Source organism: Abramis brama (genome assembly GCF_963993115.1).
Source record: "Abramis brama genome assembly, chromosome: 20".
Classification (NCBI taxonomy): Eukaryota; Metazoa; Chordata; class Actinopteri; order Cypriniformes; family Leuciscidae; genus Abramis; species Abramis brama.
In genome coordinates this window covers 15,843,902-15,860,784 of record NC_139982.1, presented here as the reverse complement: position 1 = coordinate 15,860,784, position 16,883 = coordinate 15,843,902, and the positions used below count along the sequence as shown (strand labels likewise).

Below are 16,883 nucleotides of genomic sequence, written 5' to 3'. Positions count from 1 at the left end.
GAGATGAAAGCACATGTGCCCCTGTAGTGGAGCCGAGGTCAAGGTCATAAAACCTCACGAATGTGTGCGGCAAGGCTAGCAATCCGCCGCATCACAAATATCTTGGAGGGAACCCCTGACGATAATGCTTTAGAAGCAGCCGTACTCCTAGTCGAGTGAGCCCGTACAGCCAAAGGTGAAGGCTGACCGGCCGACTCCTAAGCAAGTGAGATGGCCTCGACCACCCACTTTCCAGAGGAGGGCTATCGAGGTGAGATCCTAACAAACAACACACAGTACATGTGTATCCCCATCCGTAATGTAATGAGGGCAGGGATGAACACACTGAAATGCTGTTCGTTCGCCATTATCATTTTTTTTTAAGGGTGAAAAAACTCCTGCCTAACAATTTTCTACAGACAGACAAAAAACACCAGGGACATAGATTTCACATAGAGCGCTTGCTGAAGACACAGAACCTAGTGACTGTTTGTTCCAGGTGTGCTTTATAGTTTCCTGGTCGATGACGTCACCTGCCTGTGACGTTCCGTCACGCCATTGGACTGATTTCATAGGTGCTTCACAACACAATCACGTAGAGGCGTTCCCAGTGTCTCGACGCAGCTCGAGTTCCCTTGAAAGGGAACTAACTTTTTCCTTGACATTGACGGAATTTTCTGTCATTTATGACACAACACTTTCCCACCATTGACGGAAATTTCCGGCTTTCTGTGTTTTCACTTTTATATGGTCGGGGGCGCTATGACATTTCTTCTGAAAAAGTACAGAATCTCCTGATCAAAACACTGGCGAAGAAGCAGCAGAAACAAGTGACAGAAAATGTCTTATGCACATGTGAAAATACCCTGAGATCATCAAACATTAAACAGCATATACAGTGAGGAAAATAAGTATTTGAACACCCTGCTATTTTGCAAGTTCTCCCACTTAGAAATCATGGAGGGGTCTGAAATTGTCATCGTAGGTGCATGTCCACTGTGAGAGACATAATCAAAAAAAATAAAAAATCCAGAAATCACAATGTATGATTTTTTTTTTTACATTCTCTTTATTACATTTTCTACATTGGCACATACACACACACACACACAAAAAAAAAAAAAAAAAAAAACTCCAACAATATTCACTTTGCGAATACAGTGTGCAGAAATATTCTTATATGTAAACAATTAATATTTTAACACAAGTAATGATATAGGGAAGAAAGAAAGAAGAAGAGAGAAGAAAAAAAAAAAAGAAAAAAAAAGGAATAAAAGAAAAAGAAAGGGGGGAGGGGTGTAGTAGTAGTAGTAGTGGGGTTAAGGTTCAATTATTGCTGTCTTATTAAAATAATGAATAAAGGGTTTCCATACTGCATAAAAATGATCAGTCTTACTTTTTAAGGAAAATCTAAACTTTTCTAGTTGAAGGTGGTGCATAACATCTCTAATCAGGGCAGAGCAGCTTGGTGGATTTTTTTGCTTCCAGTTGAGTAAAATCAACCTACGTGCTAAGAGTGTGACAACTCCAAGCACAATACACTGTTTTTTAGACAGCTCCACATTGTCACTATTGATACCAAAAATAGCCATAGCTGGGTCTGGGTCTAGTGGTTTTCCCAACACCTTTGACAGTAATTGAAAAACTGAAATCCAATAATTACGAATATTGGGACACTTCCAAAACATATGTCCTAGTGATGCTGGCGTTTGACTGCATCTATCACATAATGGGTCCACAGAGGAGAACATCTTAGAGAGCTTTAATTTTGACAGATGAAGTCTATGTAAGATCTTGAATTGTATTAAACCGTGTCTAATACACAAAGAAGAAGAGTGAACCCGCTCTTGTGCTTCATCCCATTGCCAGTCTGCAATATCTATTCCAAGGTCTTCCTGCCATGCTGCTCTTACATGCTCTAATGAAACATCACCTTCCAACTGTGATAATGTATTATATATAATGGATATTCCTCCTTTGATAAATGGATTCTGTAAAAACAGTGTGTCCATCTGAGAGGTTGACGGTTCATTAGGGAATGATGAAAAGTTATTTTGAACAAAGCTGCGAGCTTGTAGATATTTAAAAAAATGTGAGCTAGGTAGATCAAATATCTGCTGTAACTGCTGAAATGTTGGAAAGCATTTATTAATAAACAAATTTTGGAAGGAATGTATCCCTTTTTTGAACCAGGTCTGAAATATTGGATCAATTTGGGAAGGGAGAAAAGAATGAGTAGCAGTTAATGGGGTTAAGATAGAGCATGCCTGCTATTTAAAATGCCTTCTTATCTGGTTCCAAATTTTGAGTGAGTTGGAAACCACTGGATTACTCAGTCGAGTTGGACGGGGGGCAGACAAGGCTGAATAAATTAAAGCTGGCCAAGAGGAAGGTGAGCATGACTTATTTTCCATATCACACCACTCTATCGACCCCTCCTGTATACCAAATGAGAGCGCTCTTATATTACATGCCCAGTAATACAGCTGGAAATGAGGCAGGCCCATCCCACCCTTCGGTTTAGTCCTCTGTAGATACACCTTCTTGATTCTGGGGGTTTTATTATTCCAAATAAATTGGGTAACTATCCTATCCAAATTTCTAAAAAATGATTTATTAATATAAGCTGGGATACACTGGAAAATAAATTAATATTTGGGCAAAATACTCATTTTCACCATATTAATGCGTCCTGCTAAAGAAATAAAGAGATTAGACCACTTCTTAAAAATGTGTTGGGTATATTCGTACAGTTTCAGAATATTTTCTTTAAAAAGGGTAGAAAAACATTTAGTTATGGTAATCCCTAGGTATTTAAATGAGTTTACTATTTTAAAAGTGAAAGAGGAAAGTGTTTCGAATTGGGCCTTGGGGTTGATTGGAAATATAACACTCTTAGAAAAGTTAATCTTGTATCCTGAGATTTTCCCAAATTTATCTAAGATTGACATTATAGTTGGCACTGATTGTGAGGGGTTGGAGATGTAAACTAACAGGTCATCAGCGTATAATGATACTTTGTGTTCTTTTCCCCCTCTCCTTATTCCACTATAGGCTGTAGATGCACGTAGAGAAATTGCTAGGGGTTCTATTGCTAAAGCAAATAGCAGGGGTGAAAGAGGGCAACCCTGTCTCGTAGAACGACTTAATTGGAAATAACTAGAGTTATTATTGTTTGTTTGTATAGAAGCTTGGGGGTGGGCATATAGCAATTTAATAAATGAAATAAAGTTGGAACCAAAACCAAATTTTCCCAGAGTGGCGAAGAGGTAGTCCCACTCAACCCTGTCGAAGGCCTTCTCTGCATCCATAGAAATAAGTACCTAGGGCTGAGTGGGATTGGTGTTTGGTGTGTAAATAATATTTAATAGCCTTCTAATGTTAAAAAATAGGAGGCGATTTTTGATAAATCCTGTTTGATCCGTGGAGATCACAGATGGAAGAACTTTTTCGAGACGAGTGGCCAAAACCTTGGCCAGTATTTTGTTATCAACATCAAGAAGACTGATAGGTCTATAAGAACCAGGGTCTAAAGGGTCTTTATCTATCTTATGTATTAAAGAAACGTTTGCCTGATAAAATGTTGGTGGTAAACGGCCTTTCTCAAGTGATTCATTGAAAACCTCTAAAAGCAATGGTGAGATTTGATCTCTAAAAGATTTATAAAACTCGGTTGTGAAACCATCAGGACCTGGGGACTTTGAGCATTGCATGTTGGATATCGCTTGATTTATTTCATTAATAGTTATTGGTTGTTCCAAGACATTCTTGTCTTCCATATTAAAGGATGGAATGTTAAGTGATTCAAAAAACTGCTCTATACACGATGGGTCATTAATAGATTCTGAAGAATATAATTAGACGTAAATTTTAAAAAAAATATTGTTTATTTCTTGTGGGTCAGATGTAATTTGTCCAGTCTCTTTCCTAATTTTGGTTATCAGTCTTGATGCTGCCGTCTCTTTAATTTGCCGAGCAAGGAGTTTACCTGCTCTCTCTCCATGTTCGTAATATGTGGCTTTCGCCCGCATTAATCAGTAGTTTCTGAGGTGGAGAGCAACTGAAATTCTGACTGGAGAGAAAGTCTCTTCTTATACAGTTCTGGAGAGGGGTAGACTGCATACTCATGATCTATTTGTAGTATTTGGTCAGTTAACTTCCTTTTTTGTTCTTTACATTGTTTCTTAATCGAGGCACTATGAGAGATAATTTGTCCACGCATATATGCTTTAAATGCCTCCCAAATTGTGGATTTGGAAACGTCTGTCGTATCATTTGTCTCTAAATACAATCCTATTTGAGCTTCGGTTTGTTCTACAAATGTCTTATCTGCCAATAAACTATTATCAAATCTCCATTTAAAAGTGTCATATTTAGTTTCAAATAATATCTGAAGAACTAAGGGGCTATGGTCCGATAATACCATTGCTTCATAATCGCAATGTAAGACGGCTGGCAAAAGTTTATAATCTATTAAAAAATAATCTATTCTAGAATAGGAGTGATGGACCGGTGAGAAAAATGAATATTTTCGTTGGTTTGGGAAGGAAAATCTCCATGGGTCTTTTATTTTAAGGCTTTTCATAAATGTTTGTAGCAGTTTGGCTGATTTAGGTAGGGGTACTGTTCTATTTGAAGATCTGTCTAACAATGGATCCAATACAAAGTTAAAGTCACCCCCCATTATCAATTGATGAGTATCTAGATTAGGCAAAATGTTCAAAATAGACGATATAAATTGTTCATCATCTATATTAGGAGCATATATATTAACTAACAATATTGGTGTGTTGTAAAGCTTTCCTGCTACTATAATATAACGTCCACTGGAGTCTGAAATAACTTTAGTTGCAGTAAATTGTATGTTTTTCTTTATGAGTATTGCTGCACCCCTAGACTTAAAGTTAAAATTTGAGTGAAAGATTTGTTCCACCCACTTTCCCTTTAATCGGCCCTGATCTTGGTTCCTTATATGCGTTTCTTGTAAAAACGCAATATCTGCCCCTAGTCTTCCAAGATGAGCTAGTACATTACCCCGTTTTATAGCCCCATTAAGCCCTTTACAATTCCATGAAACAAACTGAACTGAATTTTTCTTAGCAGCATTTACTTTTATTCTAGCCATAGTCGATAACGCAGAAATCATTGTAAAGAACGGATTTTGAAAAGTAAGATGAAAAAAGAAAAGAAAAGAAAGAAAGAAAAAGAAAAAAGTGCCAATTCGTTTTCCTTAACAACCTCAAACAACTTGAACATTTTGAACAGTAGCTCCATTTACCTTTCCTTAACTGAGGGGTACAAAAAAAGGAACAGAGCAGGTTTAGAAGTCCCTTTTTACCCATCATACAAACAAAAAGGATAGCAAACAGTCTGACTTACCACTTAGCTCCTTTTTACGATAAAAAAAAGCTCTATAGACTATTTACGGTCTTTTTTTTTTTTACTTAACATGGTATGTGATTAAGTTACAGTTCTTTTCCCGATGAACTTGACTAATACTTAGTCACTATAAGAGTCCAGAAATGCGTTTAAATTATAAACGTCTTTGCGTGCGTGCTGAATATGATAACAGACATCCGCTTATCATTTATTCTAGACTCACAGTTCGACCTTTAGGTTTGAATCTTCTTCTCAATAAATTTCTCTGCATCTCGAGGGTGTTCAAACGTGTACCTGATTCCGTCCAAGGTGATTGCCAGTTTGGCTGGGTAGAACAAACTGTAGTTTATCCCGGCGGCTCGCAGCTTGGCTTTCACTGGATTGAACGCGGCGCGCAGTTTGGCAACTTCTGGACTCACGTCGGGGAAGATATGCACAGGGGATCCTTTGTAGTAGAGACGGCCTTTATTTCTAGACAGCTTCAGGATTTTTTCCTTGTCAGAAAAGTAATGAAAACGAGCAATTATCACTCGGGGTCTCTCTCCCTGCTTCGGTTTTGGTGCGAGAGTCCTGTGCGCGCGATCTACTGTCATACTGGAATCTCCCAAGTCATCTCCCCCGAATATCTCCAACAGCAGGTCCTTGATGAATCGATTCGGATTTCCCGCCTCCACTCCCTCTGGGACTCCAACGAATCTTAGATTCTGTCTTCGGCTACGATTCTCCAAATCCATACATTTTTCATGCATTTTCTTGTGCTCTTTGGACATGATTTCGTGGGATTGCTCTAGTGCTCCTACCCTGTCCATCGTATCACTTAGCACTTTTCCCATCTCCGTGGTCTCGTTCGTCGATTCGGCCTGCGCTTTGTGCAAGGCGGCTAGCTCGGGAAAGATTTCTTTTCGGAGAGCACGCAGGTCTTCTTTCATCTCTTCTCAATTCTTTTGCACCTCCCGATGAAGATTTTCAATTTGAGACTTAATGTCTTTAATCACAGCTTCTCTGTGTGTATGCAGTTCCGTTCTGAGAGCACTCAGTGAAATTGGAGAATCGTCATCTTGCGTAAGTTCGTCCATTTTTCTCTCACCGCTTTCTGTCTTCGTATTACGGATTGTCGATGCAACTTTTTTGCACGAGCTCGGTTTCATGTCGAAAGGTTCGTAGCAACAACTCTTTGACAAAAAAAATAATAACTTTTTCACACGATTGACTAGTCTATTGAGCAATAATCACTTATTTATCTGAGGAGCTCCCTTTTTCTGCTACTTACTCCATGCGGGCGGAAGCGGAAGTCCTCAATGTATGATTTTTTTAACTATTTATTTGTATGATACAGCTGCAAATAAGTATTTGAACACCTGAGAAAATCAATGTTAATATTTGGTACAGTAGCCTTTGTTTGCAATTACAGAGGTCAAACGTTTCCTGGAGTTTTTCACCAGGTTTGCACACACTGCAGGAGGGATTTTGGCCCACTCCTCCACACAGATCTTCTCTAGATCAGTCAGGCTTCCGGGCTGTCGCTGAGAAACACGGAGTTTGAGCTCCCTCCAAAGATTCTCTATTGGGTTTAGGTCTGGAGACTGGCTAGGCCACGCCAGAACCTTGATATGCTTCTTACAGAGCCACTCCTTGGTTATCCTGGCTGTGTGCTTCGGGTCATTGTCATGTTGGAAGACCCAGCCTCGACCCATCTTCAATGCTCTAACTGAGGGAAGGAGGTTGTTCCCCAAAATCTCGCAATACATGGCCCCGGTCATCCTCTCCTTAATACAGTGCAGTCGCCCTGTCCCATGTGCAGAAAAACACCCCCAAAGCATGATGCTACCACCCCCATGCTTCACAGTAGGGATGGTGTTCTTGGGATGGTACTCATCATTCTTCTTCCTCCAAACACGTTTAGTGGAATTATGACCAAAAAGTTCTATTTTGGTCTCATCTGACCACATGACTTTCTCCCATGACTCCTCTGGATCATCCAAATGGTCATTGGCAAACTTAAGACGGGCCTTGACATGTGCTGGTTTAAGCAGGGGAACCTTCCGTGCCATGCATGATTTCAAACCATGACGTCTTAGTGTATTACCAACAGTAACCTTGGAAACGGTGGTCCCAGCTCTTTTCAGGTCATTGACCAGCTCCTCCCGTGTAGTTCTGGGCTGATTTCTCACCTTTCTTAGGATCATTGAGACCCCACGAGGTGAGATCTTGCATAGAGCCCCAGTCCGAGGGAGATTGACAGTCATGTTTAGCTTCTTCCATTTTCTAATGATTGCTCCAACAGTGGACCTTTTTTCACCAAGCTGCTTGGCAATTTCCCCTTAGCCCTTTCCAGCCTTGTGGAGGTGTACAATTTTGTCTCTAGTGTCTTTGGACAGCTCTTTGGTCTTGGCCATGTTAGTAGTTGGATTCTTACTGATTGTATGGGGTGGACAGGTGTCTTTATGCAGCTAACGACCTCAAACAGGTGCATCTAATTTAGGATAATAAATGGAGTGGAGGTGGACATTTTAAAGGCAGACTAACAGGTCTTTGAGGGTCAGAATTCTAGCTGATAGACAGGTGTTCAAATACTTATTTGCAGCTGTATCATACAAATAAATAGTTTAAAAATCATTTATTGTGATTTCTGGATTTTTTTTTTTTAGATTATGTCTCTCACAGTGGACATGCACCTACGATGACAATTTCAGACCCCTCCATGATTTCCAAGTGGGAGAACTTGCAAAATAGCAGGGTGTTCAAATACTTATTTTCCTCACTGTAAATCAAAACTGCCTAATGTTACTGAGTGAAATGTTGATGTTTTGATCATCGTTGAATCTGATCTGGACGTAAATGCGATTTTTGTTAAAAATGTTGCTTTTTGTATGAAATTTAACCACATTCAAGTGTTGATAAAAACATAATGCATAAAGCTAGAATTAGTTTTTTAAAGCAGAGGTTTTGTTCTTTTTTTGGACATATTTCATGTAAAATATTCATACAACTAAATATTCTGGGGGCGATGAAAATTTTGTGAAAAAGAGTTAAATGGCTCTGCAAATATGCTGAAACCCTTTAACTATATACAGTGTTTACACAGTTGCAATAGTTAAATATGAATGAATCAGTAAATTATTGCTTCTCACCGCTGTGGTATTTTGCCAGTTGGAGGGCGGGGATATTAAAAATCAGATCCCCCATCATCTCTCTATAAATGTCTCTGATTTGAATGGGGTCGTTTGTGTCGCCCAGGTACTCATTTGCCACCAGGTCAGAGATCCATCGATCCCTGGGCTAAAGGGAAATGAGTTCAAAGCACAGAATTCAAAGAAAAAAGATTTGAACTATTAACTGAAAGCATAATATTATATAATGTAAATGTGCATCTTACGTCAGGGTAATTCAGGGTCAAGGCTTTTGTGGCTTGCTCTTTATCCATCCCATCAATCCATCCAGGACCGAAAAAATACTAAGGCGAAATAACATTCCACTTTTATGCATAAAAAAATAAAACCTAAAATATGAATATATTATAAATGCATCTGATCTTCGTGTGTGTGTTGATTTCATACAGTTGATACCTTTTATTTTCAACAAGCGTTTTGATTAGCTTGAATTTGTGAATGAATGTTATATTTTTAAAGACCTTTAAAACAAAAATACAGTAGCATAATATGGGAACTTTAGGGTTAAAAAAGGCATTTTACCTTAACATCAACATTTATTAATTTATTCCAATTGATGTAACCTGAACTATCCTGGTCAAAAAAATACTTAAAAATTTCAGCCTTTGAATAACACTTTTTGTTTCATTTTTGATGTAAAAAAAAAGTCAAATCAAAGTAAATCACACCAGGTAAAAGATGCACCTGCATAAAAAAAATTATATATATACTGTATATATATATATATATATATATATATATATATATATATATATATATATATATATTGTGGATACTAATGCATGTTCTGTTGCTTGCTTTATTGAAATAAAAGCTGTTTGGAGTGTGATATTGAATATAATAATAAATGTAATATTTACTCACTGTGGGCATTAAATAGCCAAACTCATCATCAGTAATACCAGTGATGAGAGGAACTTTACTGAACTCTTGTTTCCGAATGATCTCCTCTACAGGCTTGGGAAGGAAATGAGAATCCACAGCAACACTGAACTGCATCACCTCGAACTATGAACACAGTTTCAGTGTATAGTTTGAGTATATATTTCAGTTTATCATAATTGCTTGTCAGTACATTTGGCAGTACACTTCAAACCATATTTGAAAGTCAATAGAATCAAAAAATTGGATATAAAGATGTATTTAAACTAAAGCACTCTTTAGTTCAACAAACTGCATTAAATATAAATTTAAACTAATACTTTTTACTTTTTTACTTAATACTTTAATTTAATGGTAAATAACATGCAATTAAGTGTCTGAAATCATAAATGAATTGTCATAAATGACAAACTTTTTCACAAGGGATCTTTCTGCTTTACACCATATGATTTCAAAAACATTTTTCTTAAAGGGATAGTTCACCCAAAAATGAAATTAAGCCATGATTTACTCACCCTCAAGTCATCCTAGGTGTATATGACATTCTTCTTTCAGATTAATACAATCGGAGTTATATAAAAAAAATGTCCTTGCTCTTCCAAGCTTTATAATTATAGTGACTGGCCATATAGTCCATAAAAGTGCATCCATCCATTTATTTATTTATTTATTATTAGGATCCCCATTAGCTGATGCAACAAAATGCATCCGCTACTCTTCCTGGGGTCCACAAAAAAAAAAACGCACTACATAATCAATACACAAATTAACATATTACCAAACATACACAATCAATGCACAATCATCCACTGAAACAACAAATTCTCATGAAATACAAATATACATATATACATACATACACACACATATATATATATATATACACTTACACATACACATATATACACACAAGCACACAAATATACTCTATCTACTAATATAAGCTAACATAAAAAAATCCTTTATTTGTTTTTTAAAACCAATATTATTTTGAGTTTTAACAATATGACCTGGAAGAGAGTTCCATTCAACCATAGCTCTATACAACACTGTACGTTGTTTTGAGTTTGTTCTGGATTTTGGAATAATATATTTACCAATGACGGCATGCCTCGTGGGATATGTACGTACATTAGAACTCAGAGTAAGTTGCCTATACAGACAGTCAGGAGTTTTCCATACATTAATTTTATTTATAAAGCCAAGAAGTGATGCTTTTAACCTCCCATCAACCGTTAACCAGAAGAGTTTGCCGTGCATTTTGTTAACATTAGCCCTTATTGTACAACTAAGGGCTAAACGAGCAGCTCTATTCTGAACCCTCTGTAATTTCCCTAAATTCTTCTTTGTAGTTCCTGACCAAACCACAGAGCAATAATCTAAGTGTGATAACACTAGAGTCTGCAAAACATGTTTAGTTAAATATGGATTTAAAAACGAATAACACCTTTTAATTACAGATATATTTCTCCCCATCTTTTTCACCACTTCTTCTATATGTCTTGACCACGACAAAGTACAGTCTAAGGTTACCCCAAGAAGCTTTATTTCATGTACCTGCTCAACAGCAACATTATTTAGTGCTAAATCCAACATGGGCCTTGTTTTTAATGAACATTTAGTTCCAAATAAGATACTTTTAGTCTTGGCTAAATTTAAAACAAGTTTATTATCAGTAACCCAATTAAATACCATCTGTAACTCATTGTTAAGAGCTGCAGTAATATTTTCTAAAGCTGGTGCAGGCATATAAAGTGTTACATCATCCGCATACATAGACACAGAAGCTCTTTTACAGACCAGTGGGAGATCATTCGTAAAGATAGAAAAAAGCAATGGTCCTAATGAAGACCCTTGTGGAATCCCACATGCTACAGACCTCACCTCAGAGAAGCTTCCATTGAAATACACTTTCTGCGTTCTATCTGTCAAGTAGCTCTCTACCCATGCTAATGCAGATGGTGTAAAACCATAACATTTGAGTTTCCCTAATAACAAACTATGGTCGATTATGTCAAAGGCAGCACTAAAATCTAATAATACTGCTCCGACAATATTTTGGTGATCAATATAATGTAACCAATCATCTGTCATTTGTGCAAGAGCTGTACAAGTTGAATGTCCTTCTCTATAAGCATGCTGGTATTTGCTTAACAATTCATTCATAGTGAAATAACCCTGTATCTGGTTAAATACAATTTTTTCTAAAAGTTTACTTATAACAGGTAACAAACTAATTGGTCGACTATTAGAACCAGAAAAAACAGCACGAGCATTTTTCGCTAAGGGAATTACCTTTGCTTCTTTCCACACTTGTGGGCACACTTTCCTCTCAAGACTCAGATTAAAAATATAACATATGGGAGTGGCAATGTGGTCTGCTACCATCCTCAATAGCTTTCCATCCAGGTTGTCCGTACCGGGTGGCTTGTCATTATTAATAGACAATAATAGTTGTTTTACTTCTTCTCTTGTCACTTCTCGAAATTTAAATGAACAATTCTTATCATTCATTATTTCTTCTGATATACATAAATAAGTTGACTCACAGTATGATGTTGGCATTTTCTGCCTTAGTTTACTAACTTTATCAATGAAGTAATCATTAAAATAATTTGCAATGTCTACAGGTTTAGTTATAAATGATCCTTCCACTTCAATCCATGATGGGGTCAAATTACTCTTTCTACCCATGATATTATTTAAGGTGTTCCAGAGCTTTTTTCCATCATGTTTTATACAATTAATCCTGGATTCATAGTACAGTTTCTTCTTCTTTCTATTCAGGTTGGTGACATAATTCCTCAATTTACAATATATTTGCCAATCACATAATAATCCAGACTTCTTTGCCACTTCTCTTGCATTTTCTCTTTGACCCATGTATCCTTTTAATTCCTCATCAACCCAAGGAGCCCCAGCAGCTCTAACAGCCAGCCTCCTAACAGGTGCATGCTTATCCATAACTGGGGCCAACAATTTCATGAATACACCAAGTGCAGTATCTGGGTCTTTCTGTTGAATGACATCAGACCAACAGATATTTCCAACATCTTCCACATATGAATCACAGTCAAAACCCTTGTACATTCTTTTATATACAATTTTTGGCCCCGCCTTTGGAACTTTAGTTTTCCTAGATAAGCCCACCAAATTATGATCACTAAAGCCGATCGAAATTGATACGGCTTTAGAACAGAGTTCAGCTACATTAGTATAAATATGATCTATACATGTGGATGATATAAGTCCTGTCTTATTAACACATTCCCTGGTTGGCTGATTAATAACCTGAACCAGATTACAGGCCCCAGTTATAGTAAGAATTTTCTTTTTCAGCGAACATTTTGATGCAAGAAAATCAATGTTAAGGTCTCCCAGGACATAAATTTCCCTATTTTCATCACATGCTCGCTCAAACATTTCTCCCAAATCATCAAGATACTGACTGCCAGACCCTGGTGGCCTATAACAGCATCCCATCAACATAGGCTTTAAATGGGGTAGGTGAACTTGTAACCATAACATTTCAACGTCACATGACATTAGATCTTCTCTGATTTTAACTGGGATGTGGCTCTGAATATACATGGCAACTCCTCCCCCATAAACATCCCTATCCCTTCTATAAATACTATAATCCTTTATTTCTACTGTAGCATCATCAAATGTATTGTCTAAATGAGTTTCAGAAATAGCTAAAATATTAATATTATGAGATGTTAACATGTTACTTATGTCTGGAATTTTGTTTCTTAAACTACAAATATTTATATGAGCTATTTTTAGGCCTTTCTTGGGAAATGACATTAATATAGTGTCTAAAAATTAACACACGTTCAATAAAAATGTATGTAGTCCTATAGTCCATATATGTACTCACTCAGACCCATATTCTTAGCTAGTCTTTCCATTTGGACCTGTCATCCTCTGGGAGGGAGAATGAACAATAAGTCTGTCATGGCGAATGTATGCAATGTTTCCCTTTGCTCGTTCAGCCTTCATGACCGGAACTAGTTCCCTTCGCTTTATCCTTACGGCTTCAGAATAGTCCTCGTTAAAGTAAATGTTCGTACCTCTCAGTTTGTTTACCCTGGTCATCACAGCTGCCTTGTCTTTCCATCTTAAAAACTTGACAATTATCGATCTGTGTCGGTTTCCTGCTGTTGTAGGATTACCCATACGACGGGCTCGTTCCACCTCGATCCGTTCTTCATTCATTTCTAACTTTTCTGCTATTATGCGGCGGACTTTGTTCTCGGTTTCTTCCTCACTCTCGCGTTGCGATTCAGGAATTCCGTCAATAATAATGTTATTCCTTTTTGACCTCGCCTCAAGATTGTCGATTTTCCCATCCAGTATATGGCGTCAATTCGCACACTTTGTTTATATCCCCACGTGCTTCTCGGCACATTTTAACAATCTCCTCGGTGTTCTTCTCTTGATTATCCACCTGCGCTTGTGTGTAATCCAAACTCCGTTTGTATTCTGTGACGTCTTTTACAAGATCATCAACTCGCTTGTTTGTTGTTTCCATAAAGAGTTGTAAAAACGTTTTAAAGTTTTTTTCCTGAAGATCCATCATGTCCTTAAAAAAGATTTTCTGTGTTTCTAACATTTCTGTTAGAACATTCACAGTAACATATTCCTCCTCAACAGCAGACTCTTTCTGAGACTTCTTAGGAGCCATGCTGGAAATCACTCAAACACGCCGCCACTCGCTCATACACTCACGTGTAACACTCACGCATACACGGTATGCTTATCCATGATTAATGTGCTCCACACGGCTCCGGGAGGTTAATAAAGGCCATCTGCCGGAAGCTTGTTATTTTAGTCGATAAAGTTTTAAATATGGATATTTTTCTTACACAAACTTACACTTCAGAAGGCTTTTATTAACCCCCCAGAGCTGTGTGAAGCACTTTTATGATTGATTGATGCACTTTTATGGACTTTCCATAAAAGGATGGCCATTCACTGCCATTATAAAGCTTGGAAGAGCCAGGACATTTTTTAAAGTGCCCCTATTATGGATTTTTCAAAATTACCTTTCATGTAGTGTGTAACATTGCTCTAAGTGAATGAAAACATCCTGCAAAGTTTTAAATCTGAAAGTGCACCGTATATAAAGTTATTGTCTCTCAAAAGTAAGAGTCGACTCTGAGTCAATTAAATGAATCGTTTTTCAAACGAGTCCTAAGCCATTTCGTTGTGACGTCAAGATGAAACATTAGCATATTGCTCTTGAAAGACGGGTCAGTACCCAGTTAATTTGGACTAACTTGCTCCTCAGAATCTCAGCCTGCAAGTATGACTAATTATTGATGTATATATTTTCTACCGGTGTTCAAAATACTTAGTTTTGAGTTTTATATTGTGTAGGTCTCTGGCTAACTGGCTAACTCACGTTATTACGGTCTTACTGAAATACTTCAGGTAATCACTTGTGGGCCACTATTACCTAAAACAAGATGGCGTTTCGAGGTCAAGACATGTTTGTATCGCGTCTGTGTATATAGTGTGTCTATTGTTTTTAACCGTGCACATCATTTTATAACCTTGTTTCAATCAACAATCCTCACGCACACTCCAGTGGGCTTCATCACCTTATTCATCCTGGACTATCTTTTTATTACATTGGTGATTCCCTCGATTGCACAATAATCTACAGGATCACTCCTCTCCTCAACTTATTGGATTATTACAGCCAACCATCTGGCCAGTAACAGCCATCAACTACCTAGCTTAGCTGACTAGCCGCAACCACGCACATTACAGCACCCCATAGTAGCAGGTAGCAACGGAGTTCGGCCTACCTCGGCCTGGTCGGCTGGCTGGCGTCCTCACTCCCCAGCGCTGTCCTCTCGGAGTTCCACAGGCCCGTCGTGAGTGCCCTTCCGATAGGATTCTACAACGATGCTTTCAGTGTGCCTTCCGACGTGATGTTCACCCTTGAAAAGGATCTTTTGGCCAGCTGTCGGGACTAGCTGCTTGGATTAGCGGGCCCACACTAGCAACATTCTGTTGTTGGATGTGATACCCGCTTGGACTATCTGGCTGGATTTGGAACTTCCTTTCTCCTTTCTTTCTACTGTTTGGATTTTTGACACTACATACATCTTCCTCTGATTTTATGAATCGAACTTGAGAAGCCCGATCACCAATATACCGTAAGGACACGTTACTACTCAGCATCTCTGTTGTTTATCTGCACGTGTGCATAATTTCACGCGCAGCGCTTTTTTTTTTTTTTTCTGTATCTGTATTTATTTATTCCTACTTATTTAATGTTTTATGCATTTCATGTCAACGTTTCACTTATTGTTACTTGAGTTAGTTCTTATTGTTCTATTTCAGCATAGACCAGACAGTCATGATAGCTCAGACATCCACTTTACCCCTCCCCCCACTTTCGCTGAGACCTTCACTGGTCCAACTGGTTTATACAACTCCCCTAGAGATGCAATCTCAACCCCCCAGGAGCTTTCTTATGCAGACTTCTGTAATAGTAATAATTTGAGGTTCATGCATATTAACATCAGAAGCCTAATTCCTAAAATGGATTAATTTGTTGCCCTTGCACACTCAACTAACCCTGATATCTTAGCAGTGTCTGAGTCCTGGCTCAGGAAATCCACAAAAAATTTTCCAAAAAAAAAAAAGTCTCAATCCCGGACTATAATATTTACCGTCAAGACAGAACTACTAAAGGAGGCAGAGTCATTCTTTACTGTAGACAGGCTCTACAATGCTACAATGCTACAATGTCATTTTATCTAGGTCCCTGCCGAAACAGTTTGAGCTCTTAATTTTGCAAATCCACCTTTCTAGAAACAAGTCCCTGACTGTAGCCACCTGTTATAGAACCCCCCTCTGCACCCAGTTGTGCCCTAGACAACCTATGTGAACTGATTGCTCCCTATTTATCTTCTGAGTTTTTACTGCTGGGCGACTTAAACTGGGACATGCTTAATGCTTCATCCAATTTACTTTCCAAACTTGATGCCCTCAATCTCACGCCAATCATTAACGAACCCACTAGATACAACCTAAAATCTGCACCCTCATAGAGCACCCTCATAGATATTGCCCTAACTAATATGCCCACTAAATACATCTCTGGTGTCTTCAGCAAAGACATCAGCGATCACTGCATAATTGCATGTGTCCATAACGGGTCTGCAATCAAAAGGCCTCCTCTTATCATTAACAAACGCTCTCTAAAACATTTTTGCGAACAGGCCTTTCTATCTGATCTAGCCCAGGTACCCTGGAAGGATATCGACCTTATCCCTACAGTTGAGGATGCTTGGTCATTCTTCAAAAATGCCTTTTTAGCTGTTCTAAATAAGCATGCCCCTTATAAAATGCTCAGAACTAAAAGTAGATACAGCCCGTGGTTTACTCCAGAACTCACCGCCCTTAGCCAACATAAGAACATTCTGTGGCATACGGCATTAGCGTCGAACA

At 38.1% G+C, this 16,883-nt stretch overlaps 1 protein-coding gene across 2 annotated transcripts in view; it reads right to left on the bottom strand.

The window, feature by feature from the left end:
* Positions 1–16,883, bottom strand: part of LOC311070313 (fatty acyl-CoA hydrolase precursor, medium chain-like) — a 68,642-nt gene that overhangs the window by 6,987 nt on the left and 44,772 nt on the right. For both annotated transcript variants that reach the window (XM_084094092.1, XM_084094093.1), the window contains 3 exons: positions 9,393–9,536; positions 8,735–8,812; positions 8,490–8,637 (listed from right to left, as the gene is read on the bottom strand). In XM_084094092.1, the coding sequence (XP_083950218.1) occupies positions 8,490–8,637; positions 8,735–8,812; positions 9,393–9,536 (370 nt within the window). The remainder of the gene's footprint in view (positions 1–8,489; positions 8,638–8,734; positions 8,813–9,392; positions 9,537–16,883) is intronic.